The sequence below is a fragment of the Echeneis naucrates genome, chromosome 24, assembly GCF_900963305.1.
Source record: "Echeneis naucrates chromosome 24, fEcheNa1.1, whole genome shotgun sequence".
Taxonomy (NCBI): domain Eukaryota; kingdom Metazoa; phylum Chordata; class Actinopteri; order Carangiformes; family Echeneidae; genus Echeneis; species Echeneis naucrates.
In genome coordinates, this window is record NC_042534.1 from 4,854,499 (window position 1) to 4,870,461 (window position 15,963).

The 15,963-nt window shown below is 39.4% G+C and overlaps 1 protein-coding gene across 2 annotated transcripts in view; it reads right to left on the reverse strand.

Moving 5' to 3' along the window:
- Positions 1-13,141, reverse strand: part of rngtt (RNA guanylyltransferase and 5'-phosphatase) — a 69,775-nt gene extending 56,634 nt beyond the window's left edge. For both annotated transcript variants that reach the window (XM_029496889.1, XM_029496888.1), the window contains exons 1-8: positions 13,078-13,141; positions 11,708-11,817; positions 11,520-11,623; positions 11,341-11,429; positions 9,008-9,083; positions 8,199-8,448; positions 6,076-6,185; positions 5,266-5,367 (exon numbers count right to left, since the gene is read on the reverse strand). In XM_029496889.1, coding sequence (XP_029352749.1) covers positions 5,266-5,367; positions 6,076-6,185; positions 8,199-8,448; positions 9,008-9,083; positions 11,341-11,429; positions 11,520-11,623; positions 11,708-11,817; positions 13,078-13,141 — 905 coding nt within the window. The remainder of the gene's footprint in view (positions 1-5,265; positions 5,368-6,075; positions 6,186-8,198; positions 8,449-9,007; positions 9,084-11,340; positions 11,430-11,519; positions 11,624-11,707; positions 11,818-13,077) is intronic.
- Between the last annotated feature and the right edge of the window lie 2,822 nt (positions 13,142-15,963).

The following is a 15,963-nucleotide window of genomic DNA, read 5'->3' on the forward strand; positions in this document are numbered from 1 at the left end:
AAAGGATGATTAGTGGGCCAGATATGGCTGCACTTACATTTCGCGGGGGGAGTGGACACACAATGAGAGCATTAAAAAGACATACAGGAAGTAAAGGGGAAGAAAGAGAACAGGAAATGACAGACAATCTTTAGGCAAATGATGATTTCCACAGACAGGAAGGTCCTTTTGTGCAAAGGGATGATGTCTTTTATCTTAGGAGGATGTGCGTGTGAGAAGATCAAACTGATAGACTTGGTGTCACAACAGAACAGATCTGTCACCCATTTAGGACATAACAGGGACGTGCAAAGCAGAAGTGGTTCCTCTACTGTATAATTGGCCAGTTACCCGTGGCTATCACTGTCAAGTATGCTCAGAAGAAGGCCGGGGACCATTAGTAGAGTGTAACTCCCACTTGTCCAATCTTTCATTGCAGTATCACCTTCATCTCGCTCTCTCTAAGAGCAGACACGGGATTTTCTTTTCATGACCAAAAGGAAAATATTTAATCTGACGTTCTCCTTTATTCATACAAGCATATGGCCCTCCTTGCTCTCTCCTTTCTGCAACTTTCCTCTGATGGGTGCTTTGAGAATTTGATTCTATCCCTAAGCCAAAATACTGCCCCCCAAGAAATTTTGCCCTAATGAGGCACACACAGCCATTGTGTCGGCTTTGCCAGTCTCATCTGATGGCATGACTGACAGCGGCTGAGCATGAGGGGATGCCTGAAATCAAATCCACAGGCTTTGTACATTATTAGTGGTGCGTCATTGAACAGAGCTGCTCTCTTACACTCAAGTGGATTTCTCATCTCAGACTGCAGAGTCAAAAAAAAAAAAAAACAACAACCATAAAATAAAATTTAAAAAATCCATCTTTCAATGTTGTGGCACATAAACAATATCTGATGTATTTTTTGGGGGGATATGCAACACAGTAAATAACTTTCCATAGCAGTCTATTTCTTTCCAGGCATTTAAAGAAAAGGTTTAAGATTGCAGCATTATATATGCTAGTTTTGTGAAAGTTTTTCAAAAGCAGAAGAGAAAATGGCTCTACAGTTTCACCCAAATTCACATCCACCTACCTTTTTGAATTCTGTGTTGATTTTTGGACTCTCTGACAGTGACTATTCCAACTTGGTGATAGTCAAAACAAACAAGCAAAAAGCAAACTGTTGGCAGCATGAATGCAAATGCACCACCACTGGCAAACTGAAAGCAAAGCCCCATATTAACATCAATACAAGTCATTAAACCCAGCAAGACGTGCGGCTGAATTGGCATTTAATGTGAGGATCCATCTCACTGACTTTAGAAAACTATAGAAAAAAATGCCAACTCACAGCTTAACTTAAACAACTTGGTTTATGTAACCCATGTCCTTCAGGTTACTTTGAGAGAAAAGACACACTATAAATATGTACGAGTGCTATTTACAAAATCCAAATTCTCCCAAGTCAATTCATGAAGCCATTGGCATTGTAGCCAGCCACTATGCATGGTTAGAAACATCATGAATCAATAACCAAGACAATGTGTGAAAGGCATGTCAAACCAACAATCAATGGAGAGAAAGGAGCTACAATAGACTCTCCCTAAAAAGCCCTAATCTGGCTGTGTGTTAGCTCAGATGGAGGAGAAAATTAAGAAAAATCAAAGCCTTTCTGGAGTCCACGTTCTATAATACGGTACAAATTGAGCAGCTTTGTGTGTTTGAAGTCCCAGGGACATGATTATATCCTCTTCCTCCACCTCCTCCTCTGGGGGCACAAACCAATCTAACCCTCACAGAAGACTACAAGATGGGTAAAAACCCACGTCAGTTAGTTTTGGCAAACACACTGATGAAGTTGGGCTTTCCAAAGCCCAGTAGAAATCCACATCTTGACAGATATGGAGAACCCATAGTTTTCTCTCTGTATGACTGGGTTGGATGCATCAGAGTTTTAGATTAGTGAGATTGTCAGGACTTCATCACTGTCGTGCCTGTTTTCGTGCTACAGAGCAAGGTGTATGGGCTGCTGGCCCATAACAGCTAGAGCTGTTATGGGCCAGCAGCCACAAGAAGAGGCAGCAGGAATCAGTCAAATGGGAAAGAATAAACATTAGATGTTCCTGAAAATCTAATTTTTTTTTTCCCCTCAATCTACTTTTTCCTGTTATAGTGATGATTTTGTATTTAATAAGGAAATAATTTAGAAAGTATTAATGAATTGTATTACAATGGGAAACTTTATTATCTTCAGTAGAACAACAGAGGAAAGCTTGAAGGAATGAAAATATGTCATATGTGGGTGAAACTTCTGGCAATAGGCAAGAGGGGGAAATCTTTCCAGACCACCTTGAAGAGACAAATTTCCAATTAAAACCCCATTTCAGGTAATCAGGAGCCCCTGGGTAGAAAGGCGGAAATTAAATAAGAGAGTCCCTCCAACACATGAAGAGAAATACAAATGAAGATCAAAATCCACCACTGCAATCAGGAAGTAGGTAGCTTTGTCTTAAAATGTATCGACTAGTGATGCCTAAACAGGCAATATCCTTCCATCCTGGCATCAACACTAGTTGATGTTACAAAACAATCTGAAATATATCCCAGATTTAAGGAGATCTGTATTCTCTTTTAAAGTGTCTCATTGTCAGCAATTATTTTTTCAATTTCAATATCACATGAAAGCAAACTTAAATTGGACATGGCTATTTTCTGGACAAATGAAAAAGGCCGTTCAGGCACTGCACTAAGAACCATTTTGCTTGGTAGAAGCCGACGGTGGAAATATTAGAAAAAAAATGTTCCTCAAACACTAAATACAGACCCTTCGCTCCTCTGCACATAAAAGACAGCATTTCCCCAAATGAGACCACGGTCTGATTAGCTCCATGTAGCAAGGACACAGCCAACAATACCGCGGTTGACTGGGAGCAAAAATAAGCAAATGACACACCAACAGGAGACTGACACCAAACTGACAAGAAACCCACAAAGGAAATCAAGTTTTGTTTCTACAGTATCAAACCTTTTGCAATGTAAATATGCTGAGGGACGGGTTGAGGTTGTTTACACTAAGAAAAAAATGGCTTCAACCCTTGGTAGTGGAGTTTCAACAAACCCCAACAACTTGAGAATATCCTCAAGAGTCCGAATAAAATGTATGCATCTATGCCGAGTCTAAAAAAGTTGTTGCAGTGAAAACACTTTCAAAAGTTTTGCTGACACTATAACTCTGTTTCTTCTTTTACATGATGCCTCTATTGCTGGGATACACTAACATTATGTATGATCATGATCACAGTGATCCTTTTTTCAAATCTGTCTGCACCTGTAGAGCATTTATTTGAATAAATACATAAAAATAAGACCAATAAGGAGAGAAAATGAAATCACAGAACATTAGGTAGCAAAAACCCGCAGTTCACTAATACGACACACACTAAGCCACATGACCAGTCCTGACTGAATCACGCTGAAAATCCTTTCCCAATTACACAGAAGCACAATGCGTCCCGGTGAAGTCTAAACTGCTTTGGTGGGAGAGACTGGTTGTGTCACGGAGCTCATATTGGCTTCAGAGGCTCAGCCGGTTATTATCATTCACCTCAGCTCCAAGCAATGTGTCAAACCAGTCTTAGCCTAACTAGCTCAACAAGCACCAAATCCATAATGAAATGTGAAAATATGGCAGTATGAAGTATAAATTCAATTAAACTATGAATCAAAACAGTAGAAACAGCATAGAAAGCCACAGCTCCCTCAGAGGAATTGATTATTAAATTGATTATTCCTATGTTGGGGGACAGACTTGATTGAATTTGTGATTCTTAGATAAATAAGATCTGTGGAAAGCCTTCACGATTCATATTTCTTAGTGCAAGTGATCCCTATTAGCCATTTGCCACTTATTATTTTAGTTAATTTCTTCATGTTTTGACTATAAATATGCAGAAAAGAGTGAAGAATGTCCATTATAATTTCCCAGCAGACAAATGTCTGACACTATCAGTTATTGCCAGACCAACATTCAAAAAAACAAAACAAAACCCATTGAAATTCTGTTCTCTGTCATGGGCAACAGAGTAAAGCATTAAATCCGCATTTGAGAAGTTGGAATTAGTGAATGTGTGACGGTTCTTAAAAAATGACTTGGACATTATTCACCAATCAAAACAGATGCCAATTAATTTTCTGTTAATAGACGAAGTGATTAATAAAATAATCATTGCAGCTGTATTATACACCCATGCTTCCTTTTGCTGGATTTCTGGGATAATAGAAGATTTTATACAGTATGTGCTGTAGTGTACTGACTCATTTTAAGTTTTTATTTATTTATTTTTTAAGACTCAGGTTTGCTTCTCCCCGGCAAGAGAGAGTAGTACACCATATTCTCAGCATGATGAATATCCTGCAGTCATGAGATGACTCATACCTAGCATACTTTGCCTCTCTGTGCTTTTCATGACTGAAAAGAAAAATTTGATGCGATTATTCAGGTAAGGCTCAGGTACAGTTGCAGGGCAAACTGGTGAAGGACGAGAGATTGAGTAACGGAAGAGCTCAGCATCATTCTCTCCTAAAATTTAAGAACAAAACTTTCTACCATCACTTTCAAGCACTTGCAGATGACGGCCGTTGATTACATACACCAGCATCGCACCATCTTGGTCAGGGAGGCCAGATCTGTACTCTGTTCTGACTCGCTCTTGGAGGAAATTAAAGTGCCGATATGTAAAACTGTCTGCAGTCATTAAATATTCACCAGCACGCTGCACATTTGCACTGACAAGAGAAGCAGCAGACTACTGGCACACTAAAAACTCCTCCATCCTTCCACTAAAGACTGGCTTTTGGCAACAGCGACATAAAACAAGAGAAAACAATAAATTCCCACCCCAAAGGTCGTAGGAAAGGGGAAAAAAAAACAAAAAAAACAACCAGCCTATTCCTTTTCTTACTGTACAATGAACAGTCAATTAAATTTATAATTCCACAGTCCACAATACAGTGGACAGACTGATTAGCAGTACCATTATTAAAGCGTAATAAGAAGCAGAGGTTGTATCAGTATTCCTCTTTGTCTTCACTAACATTGTATTAACACCTGTGACACACACTATCTCGATAGAAAACTCACATGGAGCCATGAATGCTCTGTATCGACTCACAAAAGAACTGTAATGAATGGGAAAACCCCATCGCTCCAATTGGGAACACAAACAGCAATACCTGTACTGACACAGATAGTTATTGTGAAGAAAATCAATGATCAAAGAAACCCACCGTGTGCCATCAGCTTTCCAGCTAACTTTGTATGGATGCTGTTCCAAGAAGCGAAGATTTTGTCTGTCCATGGACACAGGTTGAGCACCAGGAAAACCAGACCTGCAACATAAAACGAGTACACAATAGATTACATTTATTTATTTGATAACCAAAAGCCTAACCTTTCAGCTTCAGCCTGAATTAAAAGTTATTTGCACAAACACAAGGGTTAGCACATGTTCTGAGTTGTATCATCTCTCAGGTCTCTTAGGGGGGACCGTCAGAGGCAGCAGATACACACATTTTAAATATTGTTTTACTTGGACTACATTCAAAAGACTTCGAAAGACAGGCATCAGTCGCTATTTTACAGGCAATCACACAGGCACAAAATGACTGAACGAGCTGATGGGACACTTAATAACAAAATGTAAAAAGCATGGATACGAAGTGCAAAAAGGTGGCACAAAGTGGGCGATCAGCAGCAGGAATTGGTATTAGGCACAATATCCTGAGAATTGTAGTTTTATGTAAATGTTCCATGAACCAGAACAGTTGCTCCCATATCAGAGGATAAAAGCACACCAAGGTATTAGCAAAAGCAGATAGCAGCATGGGCTATTCCTTTTACTGCGACGGGACATAGCATTTGAGCCCACTCGCTGCAATTCCATTACAGAAGTTACAGCAACATCTTTATTCAGAAAAATCTATTACTTCTGATGCTTGTCTCAAAGTGATTTAAGACAAATGACTCACTCAAGAAACAATACAGTACACACAAATATGCGTCCAGTTTCCCAGAGGAGGGCAAAGAGAGGTAGTTACCTGTCCCACTCAGCCATCTCTTGACACATTCTTTGGATCTCGCCTAGTTTCGGTTGTGTGATGACCTGTGTGACGCCTCTCACTGTGATGCCTTCAAGGAATACTGCACCCTGTGAGTTAAAAAAAAATAAATAAATGATAAAGAAAAGGCTTGAACTTGTATTTAATTTAGAAAAGAAAAACATTCATAACCCGCCTACACATACAGGAGAAACATTTTAAGTACTTTCCAGACAGCTGCTTCTTTGCTTTATGAATCCCTGTGTGCAGGAGCGACAGGTACAAATATTGGAAATTCATCTTTTTCACTTCTCCACATTTTAAAACATTCTCCCTTCATTTCTTGATGGATCCACCTCATAAAAAACCTGCTCATCTACTTCAACTCCCTGGAAACTCAACTCCAACCTTCCACTTTATGAAGGACTCAATTTTTCTTCACAACATCTGTGGCACACCTTTCTTTCTTCATGACCTTTTCCCTCTCATTCATTGATCACGCTTGTTAACTGGTATAAAATGATCATTTATGACAATCAAGCATACAAGGCTGCAGTGAGAAGAGAAAGACCATTATCATAGAAATTAATTTCAATCTAGACGGAGTAACATGCATTAAACAGTAGTGCCGCAGTTAAGTCTCATTTATCTGCCTTAAACTAAGACACCTTGAGTTCACCAAATCAAATTAAGGTCGTTTTTAATAACAGAATATAATTAATGTTTCATGTTTCACCAACAATGTGCATATTTATTTGACTTATTAATCACTCAGTTTTTGCAGGACTTTTTCGCATCCTATTACAATATTTCCTAATGGTACAATTAATTCTTGGCCCAAACAAGCAGCATGAAGAAAACTGATGGATCAATCACTGCCAAGTGATTAAACTGTTACAATGTTTACTGCATCTCTCATGGTGCTCACTGAAAACTCTACAAAAGCAAAGAGGTGACATGAGTAGTCATATTCTCTGCCAATGTCACAGTCTCATATTGCTCCACAAGTGAAGGTCCTGCAGCAATAATAACAAAAAAATAATTGTTAAAAGAAAATGTATTTCAAGTGTCACAGGACTTTCTTACGGTTCAGTGAAATAGCTCATATATATGATAATTTATATTACATATTACATTTAGATTTAGAGAAGCTGTAGTTGCAGTTAGTCGATTAAATATACTTATTACTATTTTACTTCTAGCTAGGTAGTGAGGGTCGATAATAAAAAGAAAGAAATTGCTGTTCCTCTCTGCTGCTCTTTTTTTCAAATATTACATGGGTGGCTGGGTTAAAGTAAACTTTTAATGGAAGCTAAAACGTTTTGTCATAGGTCGATGCTAAAGATCCAACACTAATGTTAGCCAAAAATGATCAGCTAGCTAAGCTGTGGGCCAAAACTTGCCCGTGCCCTCCTGCAAAGTTTGGCACCATTTCAGAAACTCAGCATTACTATGAGTCTTCAACGGGAGAAGCCAAGTGATTATTAATCTATGTACATCCTATCCAAAAGTAGCGGAGCAACGTTTCTACTTCTCAAATCAAAATTCTGTTCATCCAGCCAGGCTGACATTTCTTCTCATAACAGCCAACTGGTTGGCGGCCACCAGTCTGACTGCGAAGCAGTCCACTCAACCAAGAGACAGTATTGCTTAATGACAGTGAAGTAATACAGACTGCAAGGGCTGCTCGCTTCTCTGGTTTTTTCAATCTAGAGCTGTCTGCTGTATCACATTGTCAGCTATTAGATTTAATTTAGGCTTTCAGTGAGCTTGGTGTGTAATAATGTATGGTTCCATCCACTCTTTGACCCATATGACATATGACATGCATTTAAACGGATGTTTTGATTTACTTTTGATGCTTTCGTCTTTGCGGTGCCATTTTAATTGAAGTTTCCTTTAACTACTTAAGTTGTGTTAAATGGACGAGAGCATCAGCAGAGTACAGTTTTAATTTTATCGAAATTTCGAGATACATTCAGCTGAATTTTTGCATAAGATTGAACCTAAGAATCATCCCTGGACCCCCTGCTACACCCTGCATGAGATCCATGTCCTGCAGAGAGGGGTCAATGGATTTTCTACTCGATAGTCCATTTCCTGGAGCTCTCCGGAAGTCTCACCAGTTTTAGCTTCTCTTTCTTTCGTTTGCTGGACGCTGACCCAGAGGAGCTGGGGCCCGACTCCTGGCTGACCGCGTTACCGTCATCATCCATTTCCCCATCATCGTCCTCAAAGCACCACTCTGGCAGTGCAGGGGCAGAGGGTGTGTCCTCCTCATCCCCATAGCGACGGAAAAGCTCTTTGAGGTAGTCTCCCTTGTAGATCCCTGGGGCCCGAGCCTGAGCGAAAGCAGCTACAGCTGCTTCAACACTGATAAGAGATAGAAACAGAGATAGGTTTGTTTCTAAAAGGGTTTATTCTACCATTTGTTCATATTGCTTCAGAATATTTCAATCTTAAAAAAAGGACAGGAGTTAAGTCTAATATTCTCATAGAAAAGAAGTATTCATAAATAATTTCATATTCTGGATGGAATGACTGTACACATAAAAAAACAAAAGTAAATAAAAAAAAAAAATATCATTTGATGAATTAAACACATGATACTAGCATGAGGGGTGCAAATGCTTTCAGAATATTCCTTACACAGGAAATAGGGGGTGGTGGGAAGGTTTTATCATCTTACCACCTCCCAGTGATTCTGTTTTCTCAGACTACTATTTCCCTACTGAGTAAAGACATCCTCACCGACCCAACCTCTGGTGTTGTAAAATATTGGAACATCTCAGTCATGGGGAAATGCTTTGTGTTGAGGCGGTTGTGTAGGGGGCTGCATGTCATATGGTTTGTGTTGTCATGCAAAATGATTTTGAAGATGGTGAAAATTTGCTCCCAGCAGTATGAGTTGTCAAAGTAGGTCAGTCCTTACCTCCAGTCCATCTTCTCCACCAGGTACGCACACACCAGAAAGCCTGTCCGATTGAAGCCATGCGTGCAGTGGACACCTTTGGGAGGAAAAAGAAAGTTGAAAACCCTCTTAATTTTAACTTTAACTTTACCCAACACGAGCAAGACTCATTTGCTTTGGGTGTTTTGAGCAGGGGCATAAATTCACACAAAAGATTTACAAAGAGATGCCTTTAAACTGAAACATTCACAGAGGTAAGCAGAATTTTTTTTTTTTTTTTTTGAAAAGGGGGGAGGGCACATGAGACAAACAAAAACAAGGAGAAAGTGTGCTGTTTAAAGCACAGCATTTGTCAAGAAGACTTTTGACTCAAGGCCACAAAACACTCACAAAAGACTTGGGTCATGTGCTCACTATTTCAGAAAAACTCATCTTCAAATTTTGTAGCAAAAAGACATTTTCACAGACAAACATTCTTCAGTAGATTCTGCACAGGGTTAAAACTACACTGAATCAAACCATCTGACGCTCATAGTTCCACCGCACAAGAAATTTGCCCAGCAACACCAACGCAAATGAAGATAAAATGAACCAGTGTCAGAGGACAGGGATCACGTTTACCCAGCCCAACCATCTAATTTGGACATGTGTGCCGCAGAGACAACAAAGCTTAATCACCAGCTGGCCGAAGGCAGGACATCACTGTGATGACATTCACACATTCTGCTCTGATGTTTAAGCAGTCTGATTTCCAAACCAGGCAACAGCTCAGAGACAAGAAGAGATCCGGACAGGAATAAAAGATGCTGGAGTAAGAGAGCACCCTGCTGTCAGTGATATAAAAGTGCAACTTCAATGTCCATTTGTATTTAGTAGGTTCCCCCGGCAAGCCTTTTGGCACTCTCACAGCCGAGTATTTATTCGAAACCTTTTCCTTTTACACTGCCAAAATGAGTGTGAGTGTTTGAAATTAATGTAATTTAATTCAGCAGTGCTCCAATAAACCCTCCTTACATGCTCAGTTTCTTTTGGAGGTCGTAAATTAGCTGCAGAATAATTTTAGAGGTTGAAGTTTCTGGTACTAATGAGCTTGACCTAGATGTAGCTTGGTGAGTTATTATTTTTAAGAGCGCAATTACTTTTAAAATCTATCACATATTTTAAATGTTCCTGTTTATTAAAAGTTTTGTCATCCTTCCCTCTGGGACTCTAAACAACAGATGGATTTACTGTGTAAAGATTAAAACTTGATTCTGAATTGCTGAAAACCTAGGTCACTGTTTCTGTGCAGTCATTTCATTTCACTTCGCTGACATATACACTTCCACACAAATAATCTGTGATACTTTCTGACATATTGGGTTTAAATTTGCTGAACTAAGTCTCTTTATGAATGTTGCTGTGTTGGAAACTATTGCATATGAATTTCGTTTTTGAGAAGTGCAAAATAAAAAATTAACAGTACAGTTGAAACATCTACGAAAACAATTTGCCCACATGTGGACATCTACACAATACTAACTTTCAAGCTGAACGTATTGAGAAAGGTTTCACCTAGAAAGCACCTACGCAGTAATCAGTGGGAGAGAGGTGCTGTTTCTCATGTGAAACTCCTACATACTTTAAAAGCCAAAAGTATGATGAATCACACAAGGCTCTTTGCTTGACAGCTGTGTACATTTGGTGCAAATGCAGCTGAAAGTCAGGTTGTGAACAAAGCTTGAGATGGCCATTTAACCTTTAGCTTCAACACAAAGCTACCCCAGCCAATTCAGACAGGATATATTGAGCTGTACTGGTGGTCATGGAAAGCTATTTACTGTTAAAGAGTATAATTGGGAGGAAAAAATACTTCTTAGCTCAAAGCCCAAGACCCTGTTCATTTTAGAGTAAGACTGCTCTCTGCTGGACACAGACTGCTACCACGAATAAGCCACTGATGTGCTGCACTTCACTAACACAAGTATTCAGTAATTCAGAAAGTCATTTTAATCCAAAGTGCATTTATGAGCCTTTACACTACAAATATAGCTAAATTTCCAAAAGCTGTCAATCTTTATTGTAAACATTTAAAGAAGCTACAATGGCATCTTTTTTTCCAAGTTAAAATGCAGTGAGAGCTACTATTTCTTCCACTTCCTGCTACATTCAAACTCACACACAAAGTAGTTTTGAGTACTAATTGATTTCTCTGTAATTTATAGATGATCAAGATCCTGGACATAAAAAAATAGCCATAAATTTATTTAACTTTTATACCTGTGAAAGGAGATGTCCCTACGCAAGTAGAATGATAGGGACTAAAATCTAGCAAATGCAACAACTGTTGTCTTTACAAGCAATGGTTTCCTTACCAATCAGCTCTGTGGGATTCTTCTCCATGAAGAGTTCGCAAAGTGAGATGAACATTTCAGTCGTCTCTTTTGAAGGGCATTCCCCATGGCTGAAAAAAAGGAATGACAGTATCAGTGCATTACCCAGAATGGGCAACATCTTAAATATGTTTAACTTGTGACAGAAACTTCTCTCATACCCTTTACATTGGAGCTTTACGTATTTGATCCCTTCTTTTTCAATGTCATTGCGGTCATAAAAGCGAGTAGTGTTTGTCAAATCCACAAGCAAACCCATCTTCACCTGAAAAAAAGAGAAAAAGCACAGCTATAGGACAACCATTTTTAAAATTTTGCTCAGAAATTCAGCCATCACAGAGTTACTTACTTTGAGACTTTTTAAAAAGTTGGACAGCATGCTTGGGTGAAACCTGTTCTCCTCTGCAACTTGGTCATCATATCTGGGACCCAGCATTGTTTTCATTGGCAGGAATTTACCTATGAGGGAATACACAAGCAATGAATCAGGGACATTAGAGTAAAAAAAAGATCTGTATATTACTTACTGTGATCACTACTCTTTATTAGTGGATCAACTGATTGGCTGATGGACAGAAAATGAAGTTGCATCAAAAGTGATAACAGATTATTAATTCAAGTCTTAATAAAGAACAAATACACATTAAAAAAAAATCGCTTGTTATCACCACAGAAATAAGAATAATCTCTATTTTCCATGATAACAAGGCATTCATATATATAACTTATCACAAAGTTAATGGTGATAAGTCTTTAATACTTTCAAATTTACACATTGAAAAATCTGTGAGTCAATAAAATTATGTCACATTTATCGATAAAAAAAATATAATAGTAGGTTGCAACCACGCAGTTGTCACACTCAACACTTTATAGATGGGTGTAATGTGTTACTTATTTAAACACATTAAAAATGCAGATGAAGTCCTGGCATCGCTGACAGTGAACTTTTACAAATTTGAGACAGATTAAAATGACCGTGGTACTTGGAGCTTTGGGTGTGAAGCTCCTGAGCGCAGTGCTGGACATATGATCACTAATGAAACGCAAAATGATAAACCAAGCACTGTGGACAGGCCGACGCGTTTTAATGGGCATCAGCACGCCCCGCTCCAGCTCCGGTTTGTTTGGACACGTGATCCTACGACCACCGAGCTAAGCAACCCAGCAACAATCTCCTCAAACGTCCCTCTTTTTCTGCTGAAAAATATCGAATGAGCCCAACACGGCCCACAATATCCGCTATATCAGCGTTAAATTACAATTTATAGCTGCTAAATAAAACATGGCCCGTTAGCCACAGGTGCCATGTCAGCTAAACGGCGCGCGCACACGCGACGCTGAACTTCATTCAAAAATGTGGGAAATTAAAAACTCGTCAGCAAAAAAAGGAAAATTGCACACACTGTTTGGAAAAAAATCGGCATTTCATAAATTCACCGCAGTCATAAAGTTAATACGGCAGCGCAATGCAATCCAAAGATCGATGCGTTTGATCATACAAATCCTATTTTAGCCCGAGTTGGCAGCGTCTGATGCTCACATAGCAGCTTAAATAAGACTGTTAATAAACCAAGACAGCTACACGGTGCTGGTATTATTAGAGGAAAATTAACAGGTGATTGTTGTGGAACAGACACAAGCTAACATGAGCAGCAACACGCACTTCATGATGCTCCTCCTGAGGCCAGTTAGCCGACTTATTCATTTTTCGCTCACCCGCCACAGGTTGTCCTCTTCTGGGACAGTTCCGCCATCGAGGAGGGGGCCCGGTGTGTGACATGTTTGTGAGAGAGGAGGGGGGTGGGTTGACAGATTGAGCCGGTTGTGAATAACTAGCCTGTGGCTCGATGCTCCCTCTCTGAGATCCCCGGTTTGTCGTTCACCCAGGCACCGCGGATTTGGGGCCTTTCAGCTACCAATTCAAGTAAATCATCCAACAAACGTGAGGCCAGCCAACTTCCTGACGGGCCGGCAGCTTAAATACTCGGCACATATGTTATTTCGACTCTTCGCCGATCAGCATCCCGAAAATGGCTTTATCTTTTCGGTCTGTTTTTTCTTTTTAGGTCCACAACAGTCACAAATCCAGCTAGCTAGCTATATAGCAAGCAAAATAATATGACGCTTCTTCTTCTGGTGTTAATGTGTGTAGTTCAAACAACTTCCTGTGTCTCACTGCCACCTATGGGGGAGGACTGAGAACTACAAGGATGCTCCCTTCAAACAGCCTCAAAGAAAAAGAAAAAGAAACAGTGTTGAGATCGCTGGCTACAAGAAAAATTGCATTGCTGCCTCCTATTAAAAAAGTTTTGTATAGTAAATATCCTCACAAACCAAGTCTTTGATTTGTGTTTGCAAGAAACAGAGAAATTGGAATTTGTGTTGGATAAATAATTTTAGGGCATCATCGTGTGATCTAAGTGGGTGTGGGTGTTTTCATGTGTGTCACATGAGTTAGTGGTCAACTAATTCATCATTCTCTGTCTCTCCTTCTTCGTTTGGCCCTCAGTGCACCATATCAGCTGTGTTCCTTTAAAGGAGTTTTGTTTTATTATATTTCTTCAGATCATGTTTATTTTGTGGATAACTTGTATCTTACAGCCACGTGTATTTTTATTAATGACAGGGTGACTCATATTTTGAAGGAGCAGCATTTACACAGCCCTTCAGTATATGTATACTCATACTCACAATGAATTGTTTGCATGTTAAGAAACAAATACTGAGTATAAAATAAACAAAGCTGGAGGATAGAGGAGGACACTGGAGAAACAATCATTAAAGTGTGCGTTGCAGTAATTAAGAGAAAATTCCAATAAAGTGCTGTTGGTTACAAGGAACATAATTTATAGCATTTGAATGTATATGTACTTTACCTTTCTGGGCTTTAGAAGCTTTTCCAGTATGTATGAAACTCTTATTCATGTGGTCACCATGTTTAGAAGAAAACAACAGAAAAAACTCTTCTTGAGGCTTTTGATCCACATCCCAGTAAAAATCTCTCCTGCCACCAAGTGGTCAGTCATGACCACTTCCAACCATATGGACTGGATTAGAAGGTATTTTAAATCTGTGTATGTCTGAAGTGATTTAGGTTAGGTTGGGAATGTAGCTGATAATGGCACTGGAAGCAGTGAGGGAATGGGGAAAGAATGCACCCCTTTCGATTCCTGAAAAAATGTTTGAATGAAGTGGGACCTGAAAGTTTTGAAACAGAGCTTTGGCTTTGTGTGGATTTGTAAACGATTGTTGAATGATTATGTATGGTTAAAGACAAGCTTATATGACTGTTTATTCGTGATTGTTTATCTGCTGTTGTTAATAACCCACGAATCAGTCAAGCAGAGCGCTAGGCTTCACGTTTGAATAAAGGTTCAGAACCGGGCTTCCTGACCACAGGGAATGGGTTTCACTGTCTAGATGCCTTCACATATATGCAATGATTTTTCAGGATCTGCTGCTTTGTCCAATGCCTTCCTCCTCTCCGCTGTGCACAGAAGTCAGTAAAAAGCCCAAAGAAGGATCATTCTTAACTCAGCAGATAAATCTCTTTTAAAGTAAGTAAGTAAGGTAATTTTAGATTTTGACGATATTATTTCATGGGGCAGAAAAATATTTAGCATCCCATTTTTGCACATAAAACTACTTCAAGCGTAAAACTTGGCTGAGAAGGAATAGTATTTTCTCAGCAGCAGATCAGATACACTATTTCTCAATATATTTATACTTGTGGATTTGTAAATTGAGCCTCCTGGGAACATGGAGTGGAGGACAAATAAAGAACAATCAACATCTTGACAAAAAGGGAGAAAAGGTGTAAACAGACTGAGTGCACACATGATCGGTTATAAAAAAGATGAAGTGACGTTTACGGCTTAGAAAATTCCTTTTTAGCTTTGCAGGTAACTTGAGAGGGGGATGAACTCAGTACTATTGCCCTGATATTTTTGCAGGGGCGTATGCATGTTTCACAACACAGCAGGTAAAACTAGACCAAACTGGACTGAAATAGGTTAGAAGGAAAATATAGACCCCTTTTTCTGGTTGGAACTTGGGTGAACTTATCAAAGCCTCACTCGGTGGGAAGCAGCCAGTTGTGACAGGACCATGTGAAGGTCAGAATGTGTTTGTTCTTGGCTGGGGCCGCGCTCAAACCCAAAGGAGTCCACACTGACACTTTGGTCTTGTGTCAAACAACAAAAACTCCAAATACAGATCACAGACTGATGAGGTCACTGCAAACCCTTCGGGAATATCTTAGGTAATAAAACAGATCTGCTGTGCTCTCCTATGCCTTCAACAAACACCTGAACTGAGCACAAAATACACAAAAACAACAATCTGCTGGTCAGCTAGTATACACACATTTATCTATTTATTTTTACATCCTTGGTAACCAAACAACAGAAGGTTTTATCATCTCCCACTCAATGTCTTTGAAAGCAAGTAGGGAGATGGACAACTACGAAACACAAATGGGTCGGTGAAAAGACAGAGGTCAGCAACATAGCTCTGAAAAACTGGATCAAACTCAAAGCCAAAGTCAGTGGCATACAGTGTATACAAATATCGAAGTACAGCTTCATAAATAAGGAATTACTC